At 48.2% G+C, this 18,892-nt stretch overlaps 1 protein-coding gene across 3 annotated transcripts; it reads right to left on the bottom strand.

Annotated features, from left to right (window-relative positions):
- Window positions 1–28: 28 nt before the first annotated feature.
- LOC123788239 (2'-5'-oligoadenylate synthase-like protein 2) lies at window positions 29–15,980 on the bottom strand. Of its 3 annotated transcripts, none has more exons than XM_087857271.1 (6): window positions 15,561–15,980; window positions 10,146–10,434; window positions 9,168–9,343; window positions 6,363–6,604; window positions 5,735–5,876; window positions 29–2,646 (listed from the first exon to the last, which is right to left on the bottom strand). In XM_087857271.1, exons 1-6 carry the CDS (start codon window positions 15,756–15,758, stop codon window positions 2,611–2,613), a joined length of 1,083 nt encoding a protein of 360 aa, XP_087713397.1. In that variant the 5' UTR covers window positions 15,759–15,980; the 3' UTR covers window positions 29–2,610. The 3 variants fall into 3 exon arrangements, with proteins under 3 accessions (XP_087713397.1, XP_045647479.1, XP_045647480.2); XM_045791523.2 differs by lacking the exon at window positions 29–2,646 and adding an exon at window positions 3,001–3,852 and having other exon boundaries at window positions 15,561–15,978; XM_045791524.2 differs by lacking the exon at window positions 29–2,646 and adding an exon at window positions 3,714–4,694.
- Between the last annotated feature and the right edge of the window lie 2,912 nt (window positions 15,981–18,892).

The following is an 18,892-nucleotide window of genomic DNA, read 5'->3' as shown; positions in this document are numbered from 1 at the left end:
CCCACCCAGCCTACCCAGCTCCCTGCACACCCACTTCTTTAAGGGGGCTCCTCCTCAGCTGACCGCCGGCACCCTGCGGGGGAAAGGGGCCAGAGTGGAGAGGAACCCAGGAAGTGACTGGGCTGACCTGGGTTCCTCCTCTTGGAGACCCTTTGCCGCGGTAGGGGCACTGAGGGACACTGAGTCCAGCTGGGAGTTCCGGAGCCACCTTAACAAACTTGGCTCCCAGCCTAATCTTTTTGCTATCAGTTTCGATTCTCAGCTCTTAGTTTCCCTTTGACTTTTGGAAACTGAACTTGGCTTGAGTTTGGCCCTAGAGGAGGCAACACTCCCAGCAGGTCAGAGTGGGATGGTATCCATCAATCTAGTCACCCGACTTTGTCATATGAAACTCAGGCTCAGAAAGATATGGGACTTGCTCCTGGGGGGGCCGGAGGGAGCGGGGGGAAGCTGAGAGTCCAGAGTCCCGGAGAACAGAGTTTCAATTCCCGTCTGCCCTTTGCCACACTTTTAACTTCCCTGACCCTCCCATAATTTGTCCATAAAAAATGGGGTTAGTAATGATACTCTACCATAGGTTGTTGAGCAGATGAAGCATGAGAACACTGAGCACCGAAAGCACTCAGTAAGTGCAAATATTATTATTCACTCATTAAATACCTATTGAGCACCTGCTAGGTGCCAATGTGTTAAAAAGACAAAATAGGGGCGCCTGGGTGGCTCAGCCGCTAAGCGTCTGCCTTCAGCTCAGGTCATGATCTCAGGGTCCTGGGATCGAGCCCCCGCATCGGGCTCCCTGCTCAGCAGAGGGCCTGCTTCTCCCTCTCGCACTCCCCTTGCTTGTGTTCCCTCTCTCACTGTCTCTGTCAAATAAAAAATAAAATCTTAAAAAAAAAAAGACAAAATAACACACTTCCTGTCCAAAGGGGCTCTCAGAGCAGTAGTGGAGACAGACAAGAGACTCTGGGAGTTCAGTGTGAGCCTTAAAAGACTGGGGATCTGGCCAGGAGGAAGAGGAGAGCAGACCACAGGCAAAGTGGAAGTCTGAACGACCCAGGTGTCAAATATGCATTGGCACAGAAGGTAAGGAGGAGAGAGGTGAGAGATGTGCCTCGACAGGTGGGCAGGGGTTGAATACTGGAGTGCCGTCATTCATTCATTCAACGACTATTTATTGAGTAGCTACTATGTGCCCAGCAGGTGCTGAGGATACAGCAGCAAATAGACAAAAATCCCTTCCTGCAGAGGGCTTACATTCTGATGGTGGAAACAGACCCTAAGTAGGACAAATACATCCAATTGTAGTAAATAAGATGGTGAGAAGTGCTAAGCAGAAAAAATAAATCAGGGCAAGAGGTTAAGATACACGGTGTGTGTGTGTGTGCGTGTGTGCACGCGCGTGTGTGCACGCGTGTGTGTGTAGGACTGTTTAGATGTTCAGTCTCAAATAAGGGGCTTGGAAACGCCTGAAAAGGAGATATTTGAGCAAAGACATGAAGGAGGTGAAGTGAGTCATGTAAGCCACAGGGAAGAGGATCATTCACGGGCCAAAGGAGCAAGTGCCAAGGTCCTGTGGCGTCAGTGTGCCTGGTAGGTTTGAGGAATAACAGCATTCAATTTAGGTTGATGAAAGGATATGGGGGAATTTGATTTTTTAAGAAGCAGGCAGGTCGAACAGCACCCTGCAGCGCGTCTCCCTGGGGCTGTGTGAGCGCTTCTGATTCTCTCTTGCCATGCGTGGCTCCATTCTGTGTGTGGAGGGTGGTCTCTTTACTCATCTGTAGACGGGCTTGGGCTGCTCCATTCCGACTGTGTTTCTGCTTAGACATTTACCCTCATTTAACTATACCAGGAACTGCTGTACTCGGCCCCCCCCCCAGGGCTCAAAATCTGATTGGCTAAGTAAAAACAATAGGGGGCGTCTATGCTAGGTCAGCTGATCGCTCTCGCTCCAATTATATTTGGACAGAGCAGCAAAGCTATTGGGTCGGAGCTTGGCATGGGGCGCCTATGGGTGAGTGGGCGATTTCAAAGAATGAGACATAGCGGGGGGTCATCCCAAACCGTGTGGTCTCCAAAATAGCATTGCACTGAGCCCCTCATGAAGATAACAGGGAAGAATTCAAAGTCATTTCTTTGGTTCATTCGTTTCTTCAGCAAGCACATGCTGAACACGTGAACTAGGCCGGTGGCGTTCTAGACCACGTCCCCCAGGAATAAGGCACTTGTCAAGTCTCATTAGCTCAGGGAGACCGATGATCCAACAAAGGAACACAGTGAGGGTCCCAAGGGCTTTCACGGAAGTCTGAATCGGGTGTAGGGGCAGGAAATGACGCGGCTGGCCGTATGGGGTTTCTAGCAAGGGTTCTCAAACTTGAGCATGCACCAGAATTACTTGGAAGTCTTGTTAAGGCACGGATTGCCGAGTCCCACCGCCAGAGAACCTGGCTCAGGCAAATCTGGGATAGTTGCTGAAATTTTTCATTTCTAAGATGTTCCCAGGTGATATGCTGATTCTGCTGGGCTGGGGTTCATACTTGGGAGAATGATGACTTAGAGCTTTGAGTGCTGACAGATGGAAGCACGAGGGAGAAGGGATCGTTGATTCGGTCACAGTGTCATGATCCGGCATTCGGTGCTCTGGAGCTGCAAGAGTTGGGGCACATCTTGGTGTGTTTTGAGGGTGAGGAGGAGAGATTGAGAAGTAAGGAAAGGCTCAATTGTCAAAGACCTGGAATGCCAAGCAAAAGAACGTGAACTTTGTTCTATAGGTAATAGGAGCCAGTGGAAGATTTCAGGCAGGGAAGGGTTCATTCCTATTTATGCTTCCGAAAATCACAGTGGTCTGGGTGGAAAGGGGCGGGTGAGGGAACAGAGCCGTAGAAGTCTACATCACGTGCAACCTGACCAGGGGCACTCCTGGGGACCTGTGGCTTTGACTCAGGGAGCTAAGCTTTTATCTCAAGGAGTTAGAGAATGAGTCTCGTCGACAAAGGTGGGTGAGGAAAGCAATAGTTTTATTAAGCAAGGGTACAGAAAAAGCTCTCAGGAGTGAGAGGGGTCCCCATGGGGTTGCCACTAAGGGCTTGCAGGCTGCTCTTTTATTGAGAACTGACCGGGAAACGTATGGCCTTGAGTTTCTTGTGCCGTCCTGGTTTGAGCATGGACTATGGATAATACCCTTAATGACTTACTTCTTTGAGGTTTGGTCATTTCCTGTGATACATTGTAGTCGCTGAAGAAAAATACGGTGGACCGGGTGGTCTGTTCCCGTATCTCTTGTTCACTCTGTCTTAGTGCTTCTGCCTGCCAGGAATAGTCTCAGAGCCTAGCCAGGGACCCCCCCATCTCTCCCTGCCTATACCTTAACCCTTTCCTTACTCAGCTTCTAGTGAGTATGATGGTGTCACAGTCTTTGATCTGCAGGTCTGAGAGTCTGTGGTAATTCCATAGTTCCCGATTCTGGAACGTTAGTATCTGGTCCTCAACGTAAGGTCCTCCCGCTTCCTCAATCTTCTCTTTTAAGACGTAGATGAAGTCCTCAGGGTACATGGCATAAGGTTTGCTCTGGCCGCCTGAGTCCTTCACGAAGACCTGGATCTCGGGAGGGAAGGTCTCCAGTACCCGGATGCTCACCTTGGAGAAGATCCCATAATATGCTAGTGTCTGCTGGCTGCCGAGCAGTCGCCGCTCCCCTCCCGGCTCCTGGAAGGAGAGACGCTGCTGCCCGCTGAAGCCCCATGTCCTCCTGATTTCTGCTTTCATCTTCCAGATGGGACTGTAGGGGTTCACGGAGAGTGTCCAGGCCTCCTCTCCTGTCTTCTTCACTGTCACCTGGACATCCCTTGCTGGCTGGATGGGAAGGAGGAGCAGTAAGGGCATCTCATGGTCGTGGCTGTTGTCTCCAAAGCCTCCCCTTTCTGCCTACTGACGATATAATTTATTGCCTACCGAGACACTTATGGTAGAAAAAGGTGCTATCGGTAATTATCTCAGCCGACAGGTAGAAACTGGAACTGTCCCAGGCAGAGCAGAACATGTGGTCATCCCAGGCTTACAGACCGTTGGGTCACCCTCTGCCTTGCCCTGATCAGAGTAACATCTGGCAGTTGTTCGTAAGTAACCGCTCCTCCTGTGTGGAACTATTCAGAGTCCCTGTCTGTCACATGGGGATAGCATCAGCACCTAATTCGTAAGCACATCATAGGGCTGTTCTAGGTTCAGTCATTTAACAGATGTCAGGCACTGGGCCGTATGGTCAAGGATATTCACTGTAACAGCAAAAGACTGGAAGCAGCCGAAAAATCTTCCGGTGGGGGCAGGGGTCATAAAAGAGAAGGTACTTTCCTCCATCGGATCATGACAGAGCTGTTAATCCAGGGTGACTCGAGGTCTAGGGCAGTCCAAGTGTGTGGCCCTTGCTCTGGCATAATTAGCATCACCCCATTTCAGGCTCAAAAATATCCTGGTTTGGACTTTCTGTTATGTGGTCACACCCCCTTAGGTCTGTAAGTGTGGATATGGAATTGTCTTTCTGATAATTTAATCGAGTAACCCAAATAGCCTCATCACTTAAGTAAAAGTAAAAAGGCCAAAAAGTTAGATTACAGTCAGACAGGAATGTGCTAGCGTGTGGGTGGCGTTATCTATCCACAGAAGGTGATGCAGGACATCGAGAAGGTGGTACTGAGAGCCTGGGAATCGGGATGGGAGGGCAACTCATTTAGTTGTGTGTTCTTTTCAACAGTCTGATTTTTTTTATTCTTTGCTAAACACGCATGTTACTTTTTCACAAAACAGTAATATTTAAAAAGGTGGTGGGGAGGGTTCTTAGCAGGAGTTGGAAGACTGTTCCACGAATCTTGCCTCGTGGGAGACTCCCGGTCTGCTGGACATGCCAGTGAACGGGCCAGGGCTGGGTGGCGGGTCCTTCTCACACGTGAGCCATCCGCCCTACTGGAGCTCCTACGGGTCCGCCCTTGAGGCCAGCCTCAGGATCTCCCTGCAGGCTCTGAGATGTGGCACTGGCCACGAGATTTCTCTGGGAGTAGCAGGTTAGGGAAATGAGATCCCTCTCCGTTGAGCTGATAGCAGCGTTCTGGTCTTTGAACCCTGGATTCCTATGTAGTGTAGACCCAGGACTGCCATGGTCGTGGGGGGAAAAGCCGGGCACAGGGGGGCCACACAAGTGGTGTTGCTGTCTGCAGTGGAATCCAGTGCTCCTTACTGATTGTTTCTGATACATCTGTTAAATCTCTCTTTTTAAATAAAGCTTATTTAAAATTTTTTTTAGTAATCTCTATACCCAACACGGGGCTCGAACCCACAACCCCGAGATCAAGAGTCTCATGCTCTTTGACGGAGCCAGCTAGGTGCCCCTTAAATCTTTGTTTTTGACAGCAAGAAGTTGAGCTTTCAACCCATAATAGGGAAAATGTTACCCCACAGGGTGTATGTATGTGATAAATTCTTTGATTATCTCTCTCCAATGGCTACAGAGCAGGGCAGAAACTGACTGCCCATTCTACAGATGAAAGAACTGAGGCCCAGATACTTAAGAGCAGAAGGGGAAGACTTGCACACTTGGTTGGCTGGGACATCTCCATGCGGGGGGGTGTTACCTGTCCTGGGGTCTTAGAAGTGCTGTGGCCAGAAGCTGAGGGGCTTCACCGGGGGGAGGGTGCTGAAGTGAGGTCAGCACTGAGTCAGGACTGAGGGGTGGAGGAGATCGTACCTGTACGTTCCAGCCCTGGCTGGAGTCTTCAGTCCTGCAGCAGGCCTGCCTCAGGCAGCGAACAGCCTCTCTGGCCACCAGGTCCCATCTCTTTTTACTTCCCAGGTTGTTGGTAGGATCAGCTGGGTCCAGGATAACTGGCCTGGGAAAGAGAAAGGGAGTGGATCTCCATCACATTTAGACTCTGGCCTCTGTCATTCAAGTCTGTGGGACTGTGCATGCCTCTGTGCAGGCCCTTTCCTGCAAGCTAAACCTCCTGGTTAGTGATAAGAGGTATAACCTAAGTTGGCCCAGTTAGAGTGAATCTCGGGGATTCTGCTCAGAATGCTAGGGCAAAGGTACTCACCCTCTTGTAGTGGAAGGGATGAGTACAGATGAGAAGACTGGAACTGATGCAGTCATGTTAGCCTGAATTCAAAGGCAAAACCCAGGGAAGGGCAGGCCTGAGCGATTTCACGGAATGGGACCCTGATGAAACAGGGAACATCTGGATCACACCATACCTGAAGCTTCATTTATCCTTGGACTTCTCAGTTACAAAAGCCAATAAATTCCCCTTATTTAAAAACCTGTACAAGTGGGGTTCTCTGTTCCTTGCAGCTGAAAATAATGCCACCAGGACACTCACCTGCATTCCTTCAACTGCTGTTTGATATAGATTCTGACGGTCTCATTTTGGAAATCATAGTACTTGGTCCAATATATGCAGATGTCTTCATATTCTATGAGGAGTTCCATCACAGCTCTAAACCCTTCATCCAGGTTGAAGTTGTCGCTTTTGTCTGTCCCTATTTCCCACGCGTAGATGGTCAGTAGCTCCAGTGCATATTTTGGGGGCAATGCTGCGTTTTGATATTTAGGTTTCAAGTGCTGTGGGGTTGGGGGGAAAGAAGGGAGAGCACATGAGAGAGAGAGAGAGAGAGAATAAATACGAGATGCTACCCTGGGAATTGAGAATTTCCAGGTCGCTCTGTCTCTAGATCCCAGTAACACTTACTCAACTTTGGAAATGCCTGGCTGGCTCAATTGACAGAACATGGGACTCTCAATCTCAGGGTTGTGAGATCAAGACCCCCGTTAGGTGTAGAGCTTGCTTAAAAATAAAAATAATAAAGCACTACCTTCTCAGTTCCCTTTTACATCTCAATTACATAGCACATCCATGAAATTTGAAATGGGTCTAGCAGTCTGGTCTCTAGATGGATGACATCCTGCGGCCATCAAAATTTCAGTGAAAGAGTAAATTGAAGACTCTCATGGACCTCCTGGGCCTCATCAATCTACATTTTTGAGTTGGAATGGGGGAGGTAATGCAGTATAGTAACTATAGGATTTAATTAAAGAAAACAAAAGCACACAGATGCACTGAAAATATGACACAAAATCAGAACAAATGGAAAGATGGGGAAGGAGTAATAGTGTGAAATTTTCAGTTCTTCAAAAATTAATTTGGAAATGTACTGCAATTACACTTTGAATCCCACCAATTTTTTAGTGGGAGAAAAATGACCTTAAGATTCAAATACAGGAATAAAAGCTTAGGAAATCCAAGAAAATTGTGAGAAAGAAGAATAGGTTGGTATTTGTTTTCTCAGATATGTCTTCTAAAGCAGTTGTCACAAAAACAGTCATGTTTTTGTTGTCAGAATAAACAACAGCCAAGTGTAACGGAATGGAAAGCCCAGAATTAGTTCCCAATAGATATGGAAACGTAACAAAGACTGGCAAGGGTGACGGGGGAAAAATGCATAATCCAACAAAGGACCCTGGCACAATTTGTCCACCATCTGGGAGAAAATAAAGATGACCCCACTGTCTACCACATACCAAAATAGTTTACAAATGGAGCGAAAAGATATGAAACACAGAAGAAAATTAAAAGACCACCTACACACTGTGGGCAAGATGGAAAAGCTACAACCTAGACAAGTCAGACCTATTTGTGTGTGTGTTTTTAAGTAAGCTCTACACCCAACATGGGGTTTGAATCCATGACCCCAAGATCGAGAGTCCCACACTCCTCCAACTGAGCCAGGCAGGTGTTCCTCTTTGTGTATTTTATTTTACTTAAAGATTTATTTACTAATTTTAGACACAGAGAGAGAGAGAGAGATCACGTTGACTATGGGGAGGGGCAGAGGGAGAGGGAGAGAGAGAGAGAGAGAATCCTCCAGCACACTCCCCGATGAGCACGGAGCCCAATTGGGGGCTCGATCCCAGGATCCCAAGACCATGACCTGAGCTGAAATCAGGAGTCTGCCCCTCAACTGACTGAGCCACCAAAGTGCCCCCCAGTTTGTGTATTTTAAACATTAGAAATAATTATATTGTTAGAGATACTATAATTAAGGTCCATAGAGGTGTGATCCATTGGTGAAACTATTTGTAACACATGAGAAATAACCGTAAATATCTACATAATTTACAAAAAGGTCTTACACCTGGTAGGAAGACAAAAGACCCAACGGAAGAAGACGCAAAATACATTAACAGATTAACTTCCCAAGGTTCAAGTCCAAAGGTCAGTAAGCAAACGCATTTTTGTAAAGAGTGGACTACAGAAAGAGTAGGCGTAATAGAATCCCACCTAAGCTCTGGGCATGAGCGGTGTGAGCACAAAGAGTAACGAAGGCCCAGTCTCCAAAAATGTTTTTGGAGTCATTTCAGGCATTTCATGTGGATTTTACCTTCTTTCTTGTACTTTTTTTTTTACATTATTTGAATTTTTCACAAGCCCCGCACCTAGTCGCACTCCGAGCCCCGCACCCAGCCTCGCTCCAAGCCCCACACCCAGCCGCTCTCCCAGCCCCGCACAAAGCCGTGGGCCCCGCACCCAGCCCCGCTCCGAGCCCCACACCCAGCCGCTCTCCCAGCCTCGCTCCCAGCCGCGCTCCCAGCCCCGCACCCAGCCTCGCCCCCAGCCCCGCTCCCAGCCTCGCCCCCAGCTCCGCTCCCAGCCGCGCTCCCAGCCCGGCTCCAAGCCCCGCACCCAGCCGCGCTCCCAGCCGCGCACCCAGCCCCGCTCCCAGGCCCGCACCCAGCCCCGCTCCCAGGCCCGCACCCAGCCGCGCTCCCAGCCCCGCTCCCAGCCTCGCCCCCAGCCCCGCTCCCAGCCCCGCACCCAGCCCCGCTCCCAGGCCCGCACCCAGCCCCGCTCCCAGGCCCGCACCCAGCCCCGCTCCCAGGCCCGCACCCAGCCCCGCTCCCAGGCCCGCACCCAGCCGCGCTCCCAGCCTCGCCCCCAGCCCCGCTCCCAGCCCCGCACCCAGCCGCGCTCCCAGCCCCGCTCCCAGCCGCGCTCCCAGCCGCGCACCCAGCCCCGCTCCCAGGCCCGCACCCAGCCCCGCTCCCAGGCCCGCACCCAGCCGCGCTCCCAGCCGCGCTCCCAGCCGCGCACCCAGCCCCGCACCGAGCCCCATCCCCAGCCCCGCACCTTGAGGTACCAGTACTTCACCAGCCGCAGGAGGTTCTTTAGCTTAACAGGGCGACTTTTCACAAAATGCCTCTGCAGCTCCGTGAAGCTCGGTGAGAACTCCCCAGGGGGGGCACCACTCGTTATTAAATCTTCATAGATTTCCGGTGATGGTTTAGAGTCGGGGCAAAAATGTCCTGGGTCAGAAAAGGACCTGGTTCAAGAAGATCTACCCTTTGAGGAGAGGAAGATGGGAAAAAACTGCGAAGCACAGAGGGCTCGTAAATTATCTCCCGCAGTCCTCACCGCTGCGTTCTTCTTCCCATTTTACATCAAAACAGGTGGAAGCTGACAGGGTTTGGTAGCCCCCTCAAAAGTCACAGAGATTTTAAATAACTCGCACTGGCCAAAGACTTGCCATGTGTCAGGCACTGGGCTAAGCGCATGGAATCCTTAGAACAGCTCCATGAAGTAGGGAAAATTAAGTGGAACTGTAAGGAATGCCATTTTTGTGGATCGAACATGGTCAAATATTGTCAGTCTCCCGTGCTTCAACCTGGTATTGTCCCATTTAACAGGATGGTACATTGAGTCTTAGGGGTGTTAGATCCCTTGCCCAATATCACAGTTAGTAAATCTTAGAGCCAAAATTAAAAGACATTAAGAGCCCTGTTTTTAAAATGATTCCAATCTAATGCTAACTCCAAAGGCCCTGAAGTTGCTTGCTTGCCCTGGTGTTTCCCAGAGGGTGAGAGAAGAGTCTCCTCCTTGGGGTGGGTGGGAATCCAGAAGTCCCCGATCTCCCCAACATGGGACATGACGGCACATGCGTTCATGGAAGGACTTAACTTCAATCCGTCCATCGAACTCTGCTCAAGTTGCAGCCCCCCCAAAAAAGCAAACTCCACTCTCTCTCCCCTAGTTTCCACTTTCCTAAACCTCCCCCTGGTGAAGAGCCCCTGACTAGTTTCTCTGGCCCCAAACCACCCTTGTCTTTACTCAGAGCATCGTAGGCTGGGAGCACATCCACTCCGATGGCTTCACTGTTCCTCGTGGGCTGGACCTCGAAGGACAGGGAGCGGGGGACCCTGGTCGTCTCTCTCTGCGGGATCACGGTGATGCTGTAGGCCAGGCTGCTACTGCACTCAGTCAGTCTCTTCTCGATGAAGCTGATGACCGATCCGCGGTGCTCTGCCTGGTCTTGGAAGCTGGGGAAGCAGCTCAGGAACAAGACCAAGTCCACATCGGAGCGGTAGTTCAAGGTCGTCCCCTTCCCGGACGAGCCTCCCTGGGGAGGAAAGGAATGTCGAAGCTTCAACTCCCTCAGAGCCTGAAGCTTTGGGGTCAGGCTGAAGCCAGAGGCACCCATGTTAGGCTGTTCACATAGGTGCCAAAAGGAGCCCTTGGTCTCCTTCATACATGGTGGACGTTGCTGACCACATTTTTTCACTGATTTAGACAAATTAAGTACGTGATTAACTCTTCAAAGGGTATAAATGAAATGTAAAACTGCACTGCGCCTCAGGCCCTGAGCTCCTCCTGCAGATGCATCCAGAGTCACCAGCTTCTTCTGTGCCACTCCAGAGATGCCTGATGCCGTAACCCACGGGAAACCAACACTGAAACTTGGGGGGGGGGGATATAATCGGGTGAACAGAAAAGAGCAATATACTGGATCCTGTGTGTATTTTGGTTAGAAAACTAGATCCCAAAACTGTAAAAAAAGAAAAACATATATGTACAAAAATAAAAGTAAATGCAATGAAAGAACAGAATGTAACTGTAAAAATGAAAATGAAAAGACAAGAAAGAAAAAAGAAAAACAAAAAAGGAGGAATATAAACAGACAGGTGGACAGAACACAGCAATACACTCTATCCTGAGTGTATTTTGGTCAGTTTGTTAGAAGAAACTGTAGTTCTCAAAATTGTAAAGATAAATATATATATATATATATATATATATATATATATATATATATACACAAAAATAAAATAAAATTAAATACAGTGGAAGGGTAGACTGTAACTGGAAAGATGAAAATTAAAAAAGATTTTAAAAAAAGAGTTGAGGGGCGCCTGGGTGGCTCAGTCGTTAAGCGTCTGCCTTCGGCTCGGGTCATGATCCCAGGGTCCGTCCCGGGATCAAGCCCCGCATCAGGCTCCATGCTCGGCGGGAAGCCTGCTTCTCCCTCTCCCACTCCCCTTGCTTGTGTTCCCTCTCTCGTTGTCTCTCTCTCTCTCAAATAAATAAAATCTTTTAAAAAAATTTTTAAAAAATTAAAAAAGAGTTGATAAAATATGAAATGGGTTGAAAATGGAAAGAGAAGAAAATTTTAACAAGTGAAAGACTAAAGAATCATGGGTAAAAAAGCCATGAATTCTGTGTGCTGTATTCCCCTAGCACGGGAGTTTTGTAGTTCTCCTTGATCAGTAAACTGGTCTTGGCTGGATGTTCTTGCTGATCTTCTGGGGGAGGGGCCTGCTGCACGGATTCTCAGTGTCTTTGCCCCAGGCAGAACTGCACCACCCTAGCCAGGGCTCCAGACTGAGCAATCTCCGGCTTGCCTTCTGTGGCTTTTGTTCCCTGAAGGCTTTCTGCGCCACTTCAGAGGATGAGAATGAAAGTGGCGGCCTCCCAATCTGGGGCCCTAGAGCCTAAAGCTTGGGGCCCCACTCCTCATGCGTCCTCCAAGAAAAGTAGTCAGTCCCTCCTGTCTCTCGGGTCTCCGGCCGCACTTCGTGCTCACCCGGCCCGCGACCGAGGGTTTCGATCTCAGGCACACGACCCCGTTTGGAATCTCCAAACCCTGCAGTTCAGGACCTGAGCTGAGACCTAGAGTCAGATACTCGACTGCCTGAGCCAGCCAGGCGCCCTGAGCACAGAGCTTCTGACATCCATGCAGGTTGTTCCATATATTTATTACTAGTTTGCTCCACTATCTTCACCGTTGTTATTGGCGGTTCCTCGAGTTTTGACTTCAGTCCCCAATCTGTCTGCTTATTGTTTACTTTTCAGAGTTCTCAAATATTTGCTATTTGATGTCTGTCGAGTGTTTTCACTGTAATTTGTGAGAGAGTTTTTAAGAACCTTACTTCCTCTTGGCTGGCACCAGAAATTTGGCTGGCACTAGTGTCATTTTTAAAAATCAGGGGGCAATTTTGACCCCAGATTCCTGTGTAACCTTAATTTGGGTACCAGGTTCCTTGACCTGAGGAAACAGAACAGTAGAAAAAGGAAGAATATGGATGTCAGTGGGGGGCCAGAGAGGTCTTTGCAAAAGTTACTTCTGGTCCTAGAAGACTCTCCAGGCCACTCATGGCAGGAGAGCCAATGAAATCCGACCATCGAACTCAGGAAAATTACAGCACTCTCCCCACAAGAGAGAGAAATAAAACCAGGAAAGCTAAATGCAACTTAGAAAATCTAGCACTTAGGGACACCTGGGTGGCTCAGTTGGTTAAGTGTCTGCCTGCAGCTCAGGTCATGATCCCAGGGTCCTAGGATCGAGTCCCACATCGGGCTCCTTGCTCAGTGGGGAGCTTGCTTCTCCCTCTGCCTGCCACTTCCCCTGCTTCTGCTCTCTCTCTCCCTCTCTGGCAAATAAATAAATAAAATCTTTAAAACAAACTAAAAAAAAAAAAGAAAAAAGAAAATCTAGCACTTAACAAGTTCCAGAAAGGCAGAGAGAAAGAACTGCTGAGTCATGTATAATGCATTGCGTAATCTCTTTCTTCCTCCTCATACACAAACAGAAACATTCATTACAAATGTATTTTGCTATTGCTGGTTTTCCAATGTTTATCCAAATAGGGTATTTAACTCCGTAAATACTGGGCTCTAGGCATTTTTTATTTTGCTCATAACAGTTGGAGATAGCTATTGCAGGAGTGTTCAAGCTTCTAGAAACAAAGATCATTGAGAGAACAAGAGGAAAGGGAAAGTGATTTTTTTTCTTCTTCTTCTTCTCCAAATAGTCTCCACTTGACACATACCCATAAAGGTGAGAATGGGAACTTCAAGGCATGGGTATTTGAAGTAACATAAATGGCAGGTCTCCAATGGAAACAAAGCACTTTCAAATCCATAGAATAAATTTAACATACATTCCTTTTTTGGTTTTAGGTCCTGAACGCAAATACGCTCAGGGAGCTCTAGAGCAGAAAGCATACATTGCAACCACTCCAGGAAGTTCAGATAATGTGGAAGAGTTAGAGCCCAGAAGCACAAAGTTTGTATCTTTTTAAGCAACTACAGTAGCCTGTATTTCTTGAAATTCCATTTGGAAGCTCATGCTTTGCTGATGACATTCCTGAATCTTTGGTTTCAACCCCTTTATTTAAAGATTCTTTGGGGGCGCCTGGGCGGCTCAGTTGGGCAACCGACTGTTGATTTTGGCTCAGGTCATGATCTCAGGGTCATGGGATCAAGCCCTGCCCCTCTCTCTCTTAAAAAAAAAATCTATAAAGATCTCTAAGGCTGCACATCCTTCCTTTGGCAACTGCAATGTTACAGGATTTTTGTCCCCTTAGTGCTCATGGTTCTTGGTCCTGCCACTTGGAAGAATGAAGAGGTACACCAAAGAGTCACGGGCAGCAAAGCAAAGTTTATTGAGTGATAGAATAAAGCTCTTGGAGAGGGAGGGGACCCGAGAGAGTTGCCAATTCGGCGTGCCAATCCAGGGGTTTATATAAACTCTTTTGCAGAACTATCCTGAGCATTCTAAGTGTGGGCCCCCTGGGACTGGCTACTAAGGTGTGCCAATCAGGGCTTTGATCATGCACCCGTCTACCTATCGGGTTTTGGGCCCATGTTGATGGTCTTTTTGGGCTGACATTTGGAGACCAACTGTCTCAACCTGTGATAGTAACCCATGTTTTGTGGTTAACTGTTTTGTTTCAGGATATTTTTTAAGAGTCACTCCTACAGAGGCGCTAGACAGGATGCTGTTGTGGTCTCGTCTAAGCTGTAAAACAGGATGCTAGTGTGATTTGTCTTAGCTGTCCTGGCTCCCTGTTTTCTTGTTGGGGACCCTGGCCCTGACTACCTAAGTGTCCAATTAGCTACTAACAATACCACCCCCAGGTAAAGCTTGATTTACTTAAGTAACTAGATATATGAAAATTAATGGAAGCCTCGCCAAATGGAGTCCGAGGCCAGAGGGGGAGGCCGGCGGGGGGGTGGTAACAACGCCAATTATAGGAATTGTCATTTACAGACCCCAAATGAATTGTAAACAGGAAAGAAGCATCAATTACAGGCCCCAACAGGAAACCATGTACATTGCATTTTCGGTAAGAAATTTACCCCAGCAACTCAGCCAATGAGAAAGTCTCACCACTCTGAATGGACTTCCCTTCAAAACAACCCTGCACCTTCCTCTTCCCTCTCCCTAAATTCCTCTTTTCTGTGTGTTGGACTTGCCTATGGTCTTGCCATAGCTGGCCTGTGCTGAGTTGGCATTCTTTGTTATAAAATAACTGTTCAGTTACATTTTTTAAGGTTAACAGGTATCTTTCATCTAGCAAAATTAACAAAACCTAGACCGATGATCAAGACACTTTTGATTTAGGGTGATTACGTTGAAAGTTCAAGTACATGGTCAGCTCCTCAAAATCCGTTTAACCCATGAAGTACTCGTAATTGCTAGGTAGATTCTAATTCAACTATATGAATATAGTGCCATTTTAGGAGAAAAATACAGATTATGACTTTGAGGGTGCAGTAGGTTTTCTTTCTTCCTTCCTTCCTTTCTTTTCTTTCTTTCTTTCTTTCTTTCTTTCTTTCTTTCTTTCTTTCTTTCTTTCTTTCTTTCTTTCTTTCTTTCTTTCTTTCTTTCCTTCCTTCCTTCCTTCCTTCCTTTCTTTCTTTCTCTTTCTTTTTTTTTTTTAAGATTTTATTTTAGAGCAAGACCGAGAGAGCACGAGAGAGAAAGCACGAGCAGGCGGTGGGGCAGAGAGGCAGGGAGAGGGAGGACTCCATGTTGAGAGTGGAGCCCCAGTGGGGCTCTACCTCCCCATCTCCCCACCCTGAGACCATGACCTGAGCAGAAACCAAGAGTCCCATGCTTAACCAACTGAGCCACCCAGGCGCCCCTACAGGTTTTCTTAAACAAGAAACAAAAGCATTGATTTTAAAAGAGACCTGTTACTCATATTCTACCTGCCACCCTGGCCATCAGCTGGATCCCATATAATCGTCCTCATCCTGATCGTATTCTCCTCCTTCGGATCTGCAGGGTAATTCAGAGTTTAAAAGCACTTTCCCACCGTTTAACTCATCTCTTCCTTATAACAAATCTGGATTAAAGAGGGGCAGTCCAGAAATGACCTGACCCCCCCCCCCCCCGGGTTCCATAGTCTCCAAGCAACAGGGCTGGGCTTCAAACTCAAGATTAAGTCCGCAGGTGCTCACCTTCACCACCTTCAGCACCCGGACTTCCTGGTCCAGCACCAGCTCATCGCGGAAGCACTGTTCCCGGAAGAAACGCTCAACTCTCTGCCACGCGTCCTTCACTTCCTCCTTCCAGTCGCCCTCGGGCTGAAGGCGCTCCTCCACGAAGGCAGACAGCCTGTCCGCAGGGGTGTCATACAGCGTCCCCAAGAGCGCCATCGCTGCCAGCCTCGGGATGGATTCTCTGGGCTTCCGCCTTGCCCTGTAGGGCGGGCTAGCCTTTCCCCAGAGGCTGAAGGGCTGGGGAGCGCATTCTATCCCTCCTCGGGCTGCCTTCGGCCGCCCCCAGTTCTGATCCTTCCAAGTCCTTCCTGCTCACGTCTTCGGGAAACCGAAAGCGAACTGGCGGAACTGAATTTTCTTTCCGCTCAATGTGGAGCTAAGCGCCCTCTGCAGATCACTCACAGACTCTCAGATTGGGCATTTCCCCACCCCCACGCCTCATTTCCTGCGACTTGTAGAGGAGACCCCTTTACCCCCACCCCTACAGGAGCTGGGTTGTGTCGACCCCTGGGGGTAAGGAGGTGCTGATGCCTCGGCGAGAAAGTCGGGGGATGGCGGGGGGTGAGGGGGGGGTCGGGCCGAGCCTGAGAAGTCCTGGAGACAGACCCAGAATGAACTGAGCTCTTTTCTAAGAGCAAAGGGAAACAGACCCTTGATTTGGGGCTTTGTTGCTTAGATTCAGGTGAAGTTCCCCTTAGCCCCAGGATGTGCAAAAAATTAGCTGAGCTCCGTGTTAGGAATTCAAAGCTGCCCTCCCATCCCAACTCCCTCAACAAGATGCCAGAGATTTTTCTCCTCTTTTTGGTTAATGGCAAAATTAAAGAGCTTGCCACTCCTTGAAATCATAGGTATGGAGCACGTTTGGGGAACCCGTGACTGGATTTTGGAAACATGGACATATAAGGTGTGCTGAGGGGGCAGGACCAGCTGCTGTCTGGCTGTACATGCCAACCCAAGTTTGGTAGGGAGGGATAAAATCAGAAGATGCCCATAAAATGCCAAGTCCAGAGGCCACAACATAGGGTCTGACATGGGGCACCTGGGTGACTCAGTCGGTTAAGCGTCTGCCTTTGGCGCAGGTCATCATCCCAGGTGCTGGGATCGGGTCCCCCGTCAGGCTGTCCGCTCAGCGGAGAGTCTGCTTCTCCTAATCCCTCTACCCCTCTCCCGCTGCTCGTGCTCCCTTTCCAGCTCTCTCAAATTCATAAAATCTTTAAAACAAAAACAAAACATAGGGTCTGATGTGTCGAGGATACTGTGGGTTTGTTTGTTTGTTTGTTTGTTTGTTTGGTTTTGTTTGTTTGCTTTGCCATTCTTATTCCATCTTGTTCAGGGGAAGTATTTTTTCATTCGTACAAATTTCAGTTTAATTAAAAAAAAAAATAAGGCATCTCATCTGTAGCAGGATCCATCGTTTACTACTTTCCCAGCCTCCTATTTTGCAGAAAGAAGCAATGTAATGCAGTGAGAATCAAGATTTAGTCTTGGGAATTGATTTTACTATTCCCTGAAATTTGTTCTCTTCTATTACTCACTCTGCCAACTCAGATTACTATAAGGGCTTCCAGTCCCGTCTTTGTATTACTACTGGTTTTATTATTTAAGACTTCCAAAGGACTAATTCACTGAGTTTCCAGGTTCCAGGGTGGTTGGGAGAATTTCAGGTGATGGTGCATATAAAGCCCTCAGCGAGGTACCTGGCATATATAAGCAATACATTCATGTTAGTAATCATTGGACTCATGGGGCGCCTGGGTGGCACAGCCGTTAAGCACCTGCCTTCGGCTCAGGGCGCGATCCTAGCATTATGGGATCAAGCCCCACATCAGGCTCTTCCGCTATGAGCCTGCTTCTTCCTCTCCCACTCCCCCTGCTTGTGTTCCCTCTCTCGCTGGCTGTCTCTATCTCTGTCGAATAAATAAATAAAATTAAAAAAAAAAATCATTGGACTCAGAAGAGTAAGCCAACTTGGCGCCCAATTCAGTCTCAAAGCACTTTATTTGCCCTACTTTTCCCCCAAACCACTTAGAACGCCCTGCTGTCAATGCCCATGTTTAATTAGAGATAAGAAACGTAACAACAGCGAAGGGTGTTAGCGCAACCCCCTCTGCCTGGTACCGCGCTAAGCGCTTCAGCTTCTTTGATACTTTTCAATGAAGCTAGCGACAGTCTCTGCAGAAAAGGGTGCAGGGTTCCCTCTGGGGCACAGCCTTCCTTCTGCAACATCTGCCTCCCCTCCGGAACACCAGAGGGGGCGCTAGAGGAGCAGGTCAGCATCCCTCCCAGAGGCTGGCGGGCGCTAGGTGCCTGTTGCTGAGGGGCGCACATTTGGATATAGGTTTTCATTTTTTTTTCTTACGTTTTCATTTCTTTCGAACGTATATCGGGAATGGGATTGCTGGGTCACACGGTAACACTGTTTCACTACTGGACCACCTCCCTGCCCGACTGTTTTCCAAAGGGGCTGCACCATTTTCTTGAGGATCGCACTGCAGTGGATGAGGGCTCCGATTGCTCCCTGACGTCGCCAAAGCTTGTCGTCATCCTCGGTCTTTTCGATTATAAGTCACCCCCTAGTGGTTGTGAACTGATAGCTCCTTGTGGTTCTCGTTTGTCTTTTCCTGATGGCTAACCACGTTGGACAGATTTCATGAGCTTGATGTCTATTTCTGTGTCCTCTTTGAGGAAATTGCTCATGTGCCCATTTAGAAAAATTGGGTTTCGTTTTACAACGATGTCTTTTATACACAGCTCCTCCCACTTCCCTTCTTTCTCCTCTTCAATCCTCTTACCCACTCTTGTACATTGCATGTTTTATCATTCGGATCTGAACTTGAAATGTCTTTCTTATTTACAGGTCACTTTGTTATCATAACCCTTTACTAGCTTGGACTGTGATTTTTTTTTTTAGTCATTTTTTAATTGAGTTGTAGTTCTTTATATATTCTAGATACAAGTTTCCTAAAAGATACATGATTTTCAAATTTTTCTCTCTATATATTTTTTAAAGATATTATTTATTTGACAGAGAGAGAGACAGCCAGCGAGAGAGGGAACACAAGCAGGGGGAGTGGGAGCAGAAGAAGCAGGCTCTCAGCGGAGCAGGGAGCCCGGTGCGGGGCTCAATCCCTGAGAGGAAGGCAGACCTTTAACAATTGAGCCACCCAGGCCCCCTAAATTTTTCTCTATGTTGTGGGTTGTCTTTTTCACTTTTTAAATCATGCCCTTTGAATCACAAAAGTTTTTAATTTTGAAAATGTCTGATTTATGCATAATGGAGGCTTACTAGT

This window comes from Ursus americanus, chromosome 30, assembly GCF_024610735.1.
Source record: "Ursus americanus isolate L20-20 chromosome 30, mUrsAme1.1.p, whole genome shotgun sequence".
Lineage (NCBI taxonomy): Eukaryota > Metazoa > Chordata > Mammalia > Carnivora > Ursidae > Ursus > Ursus americanus.
The sequence above is the reverse complement of the archived record's forward strand: the minus strand, read 5'-3'. Positions and strand labels throughout refer to the sequence as shown.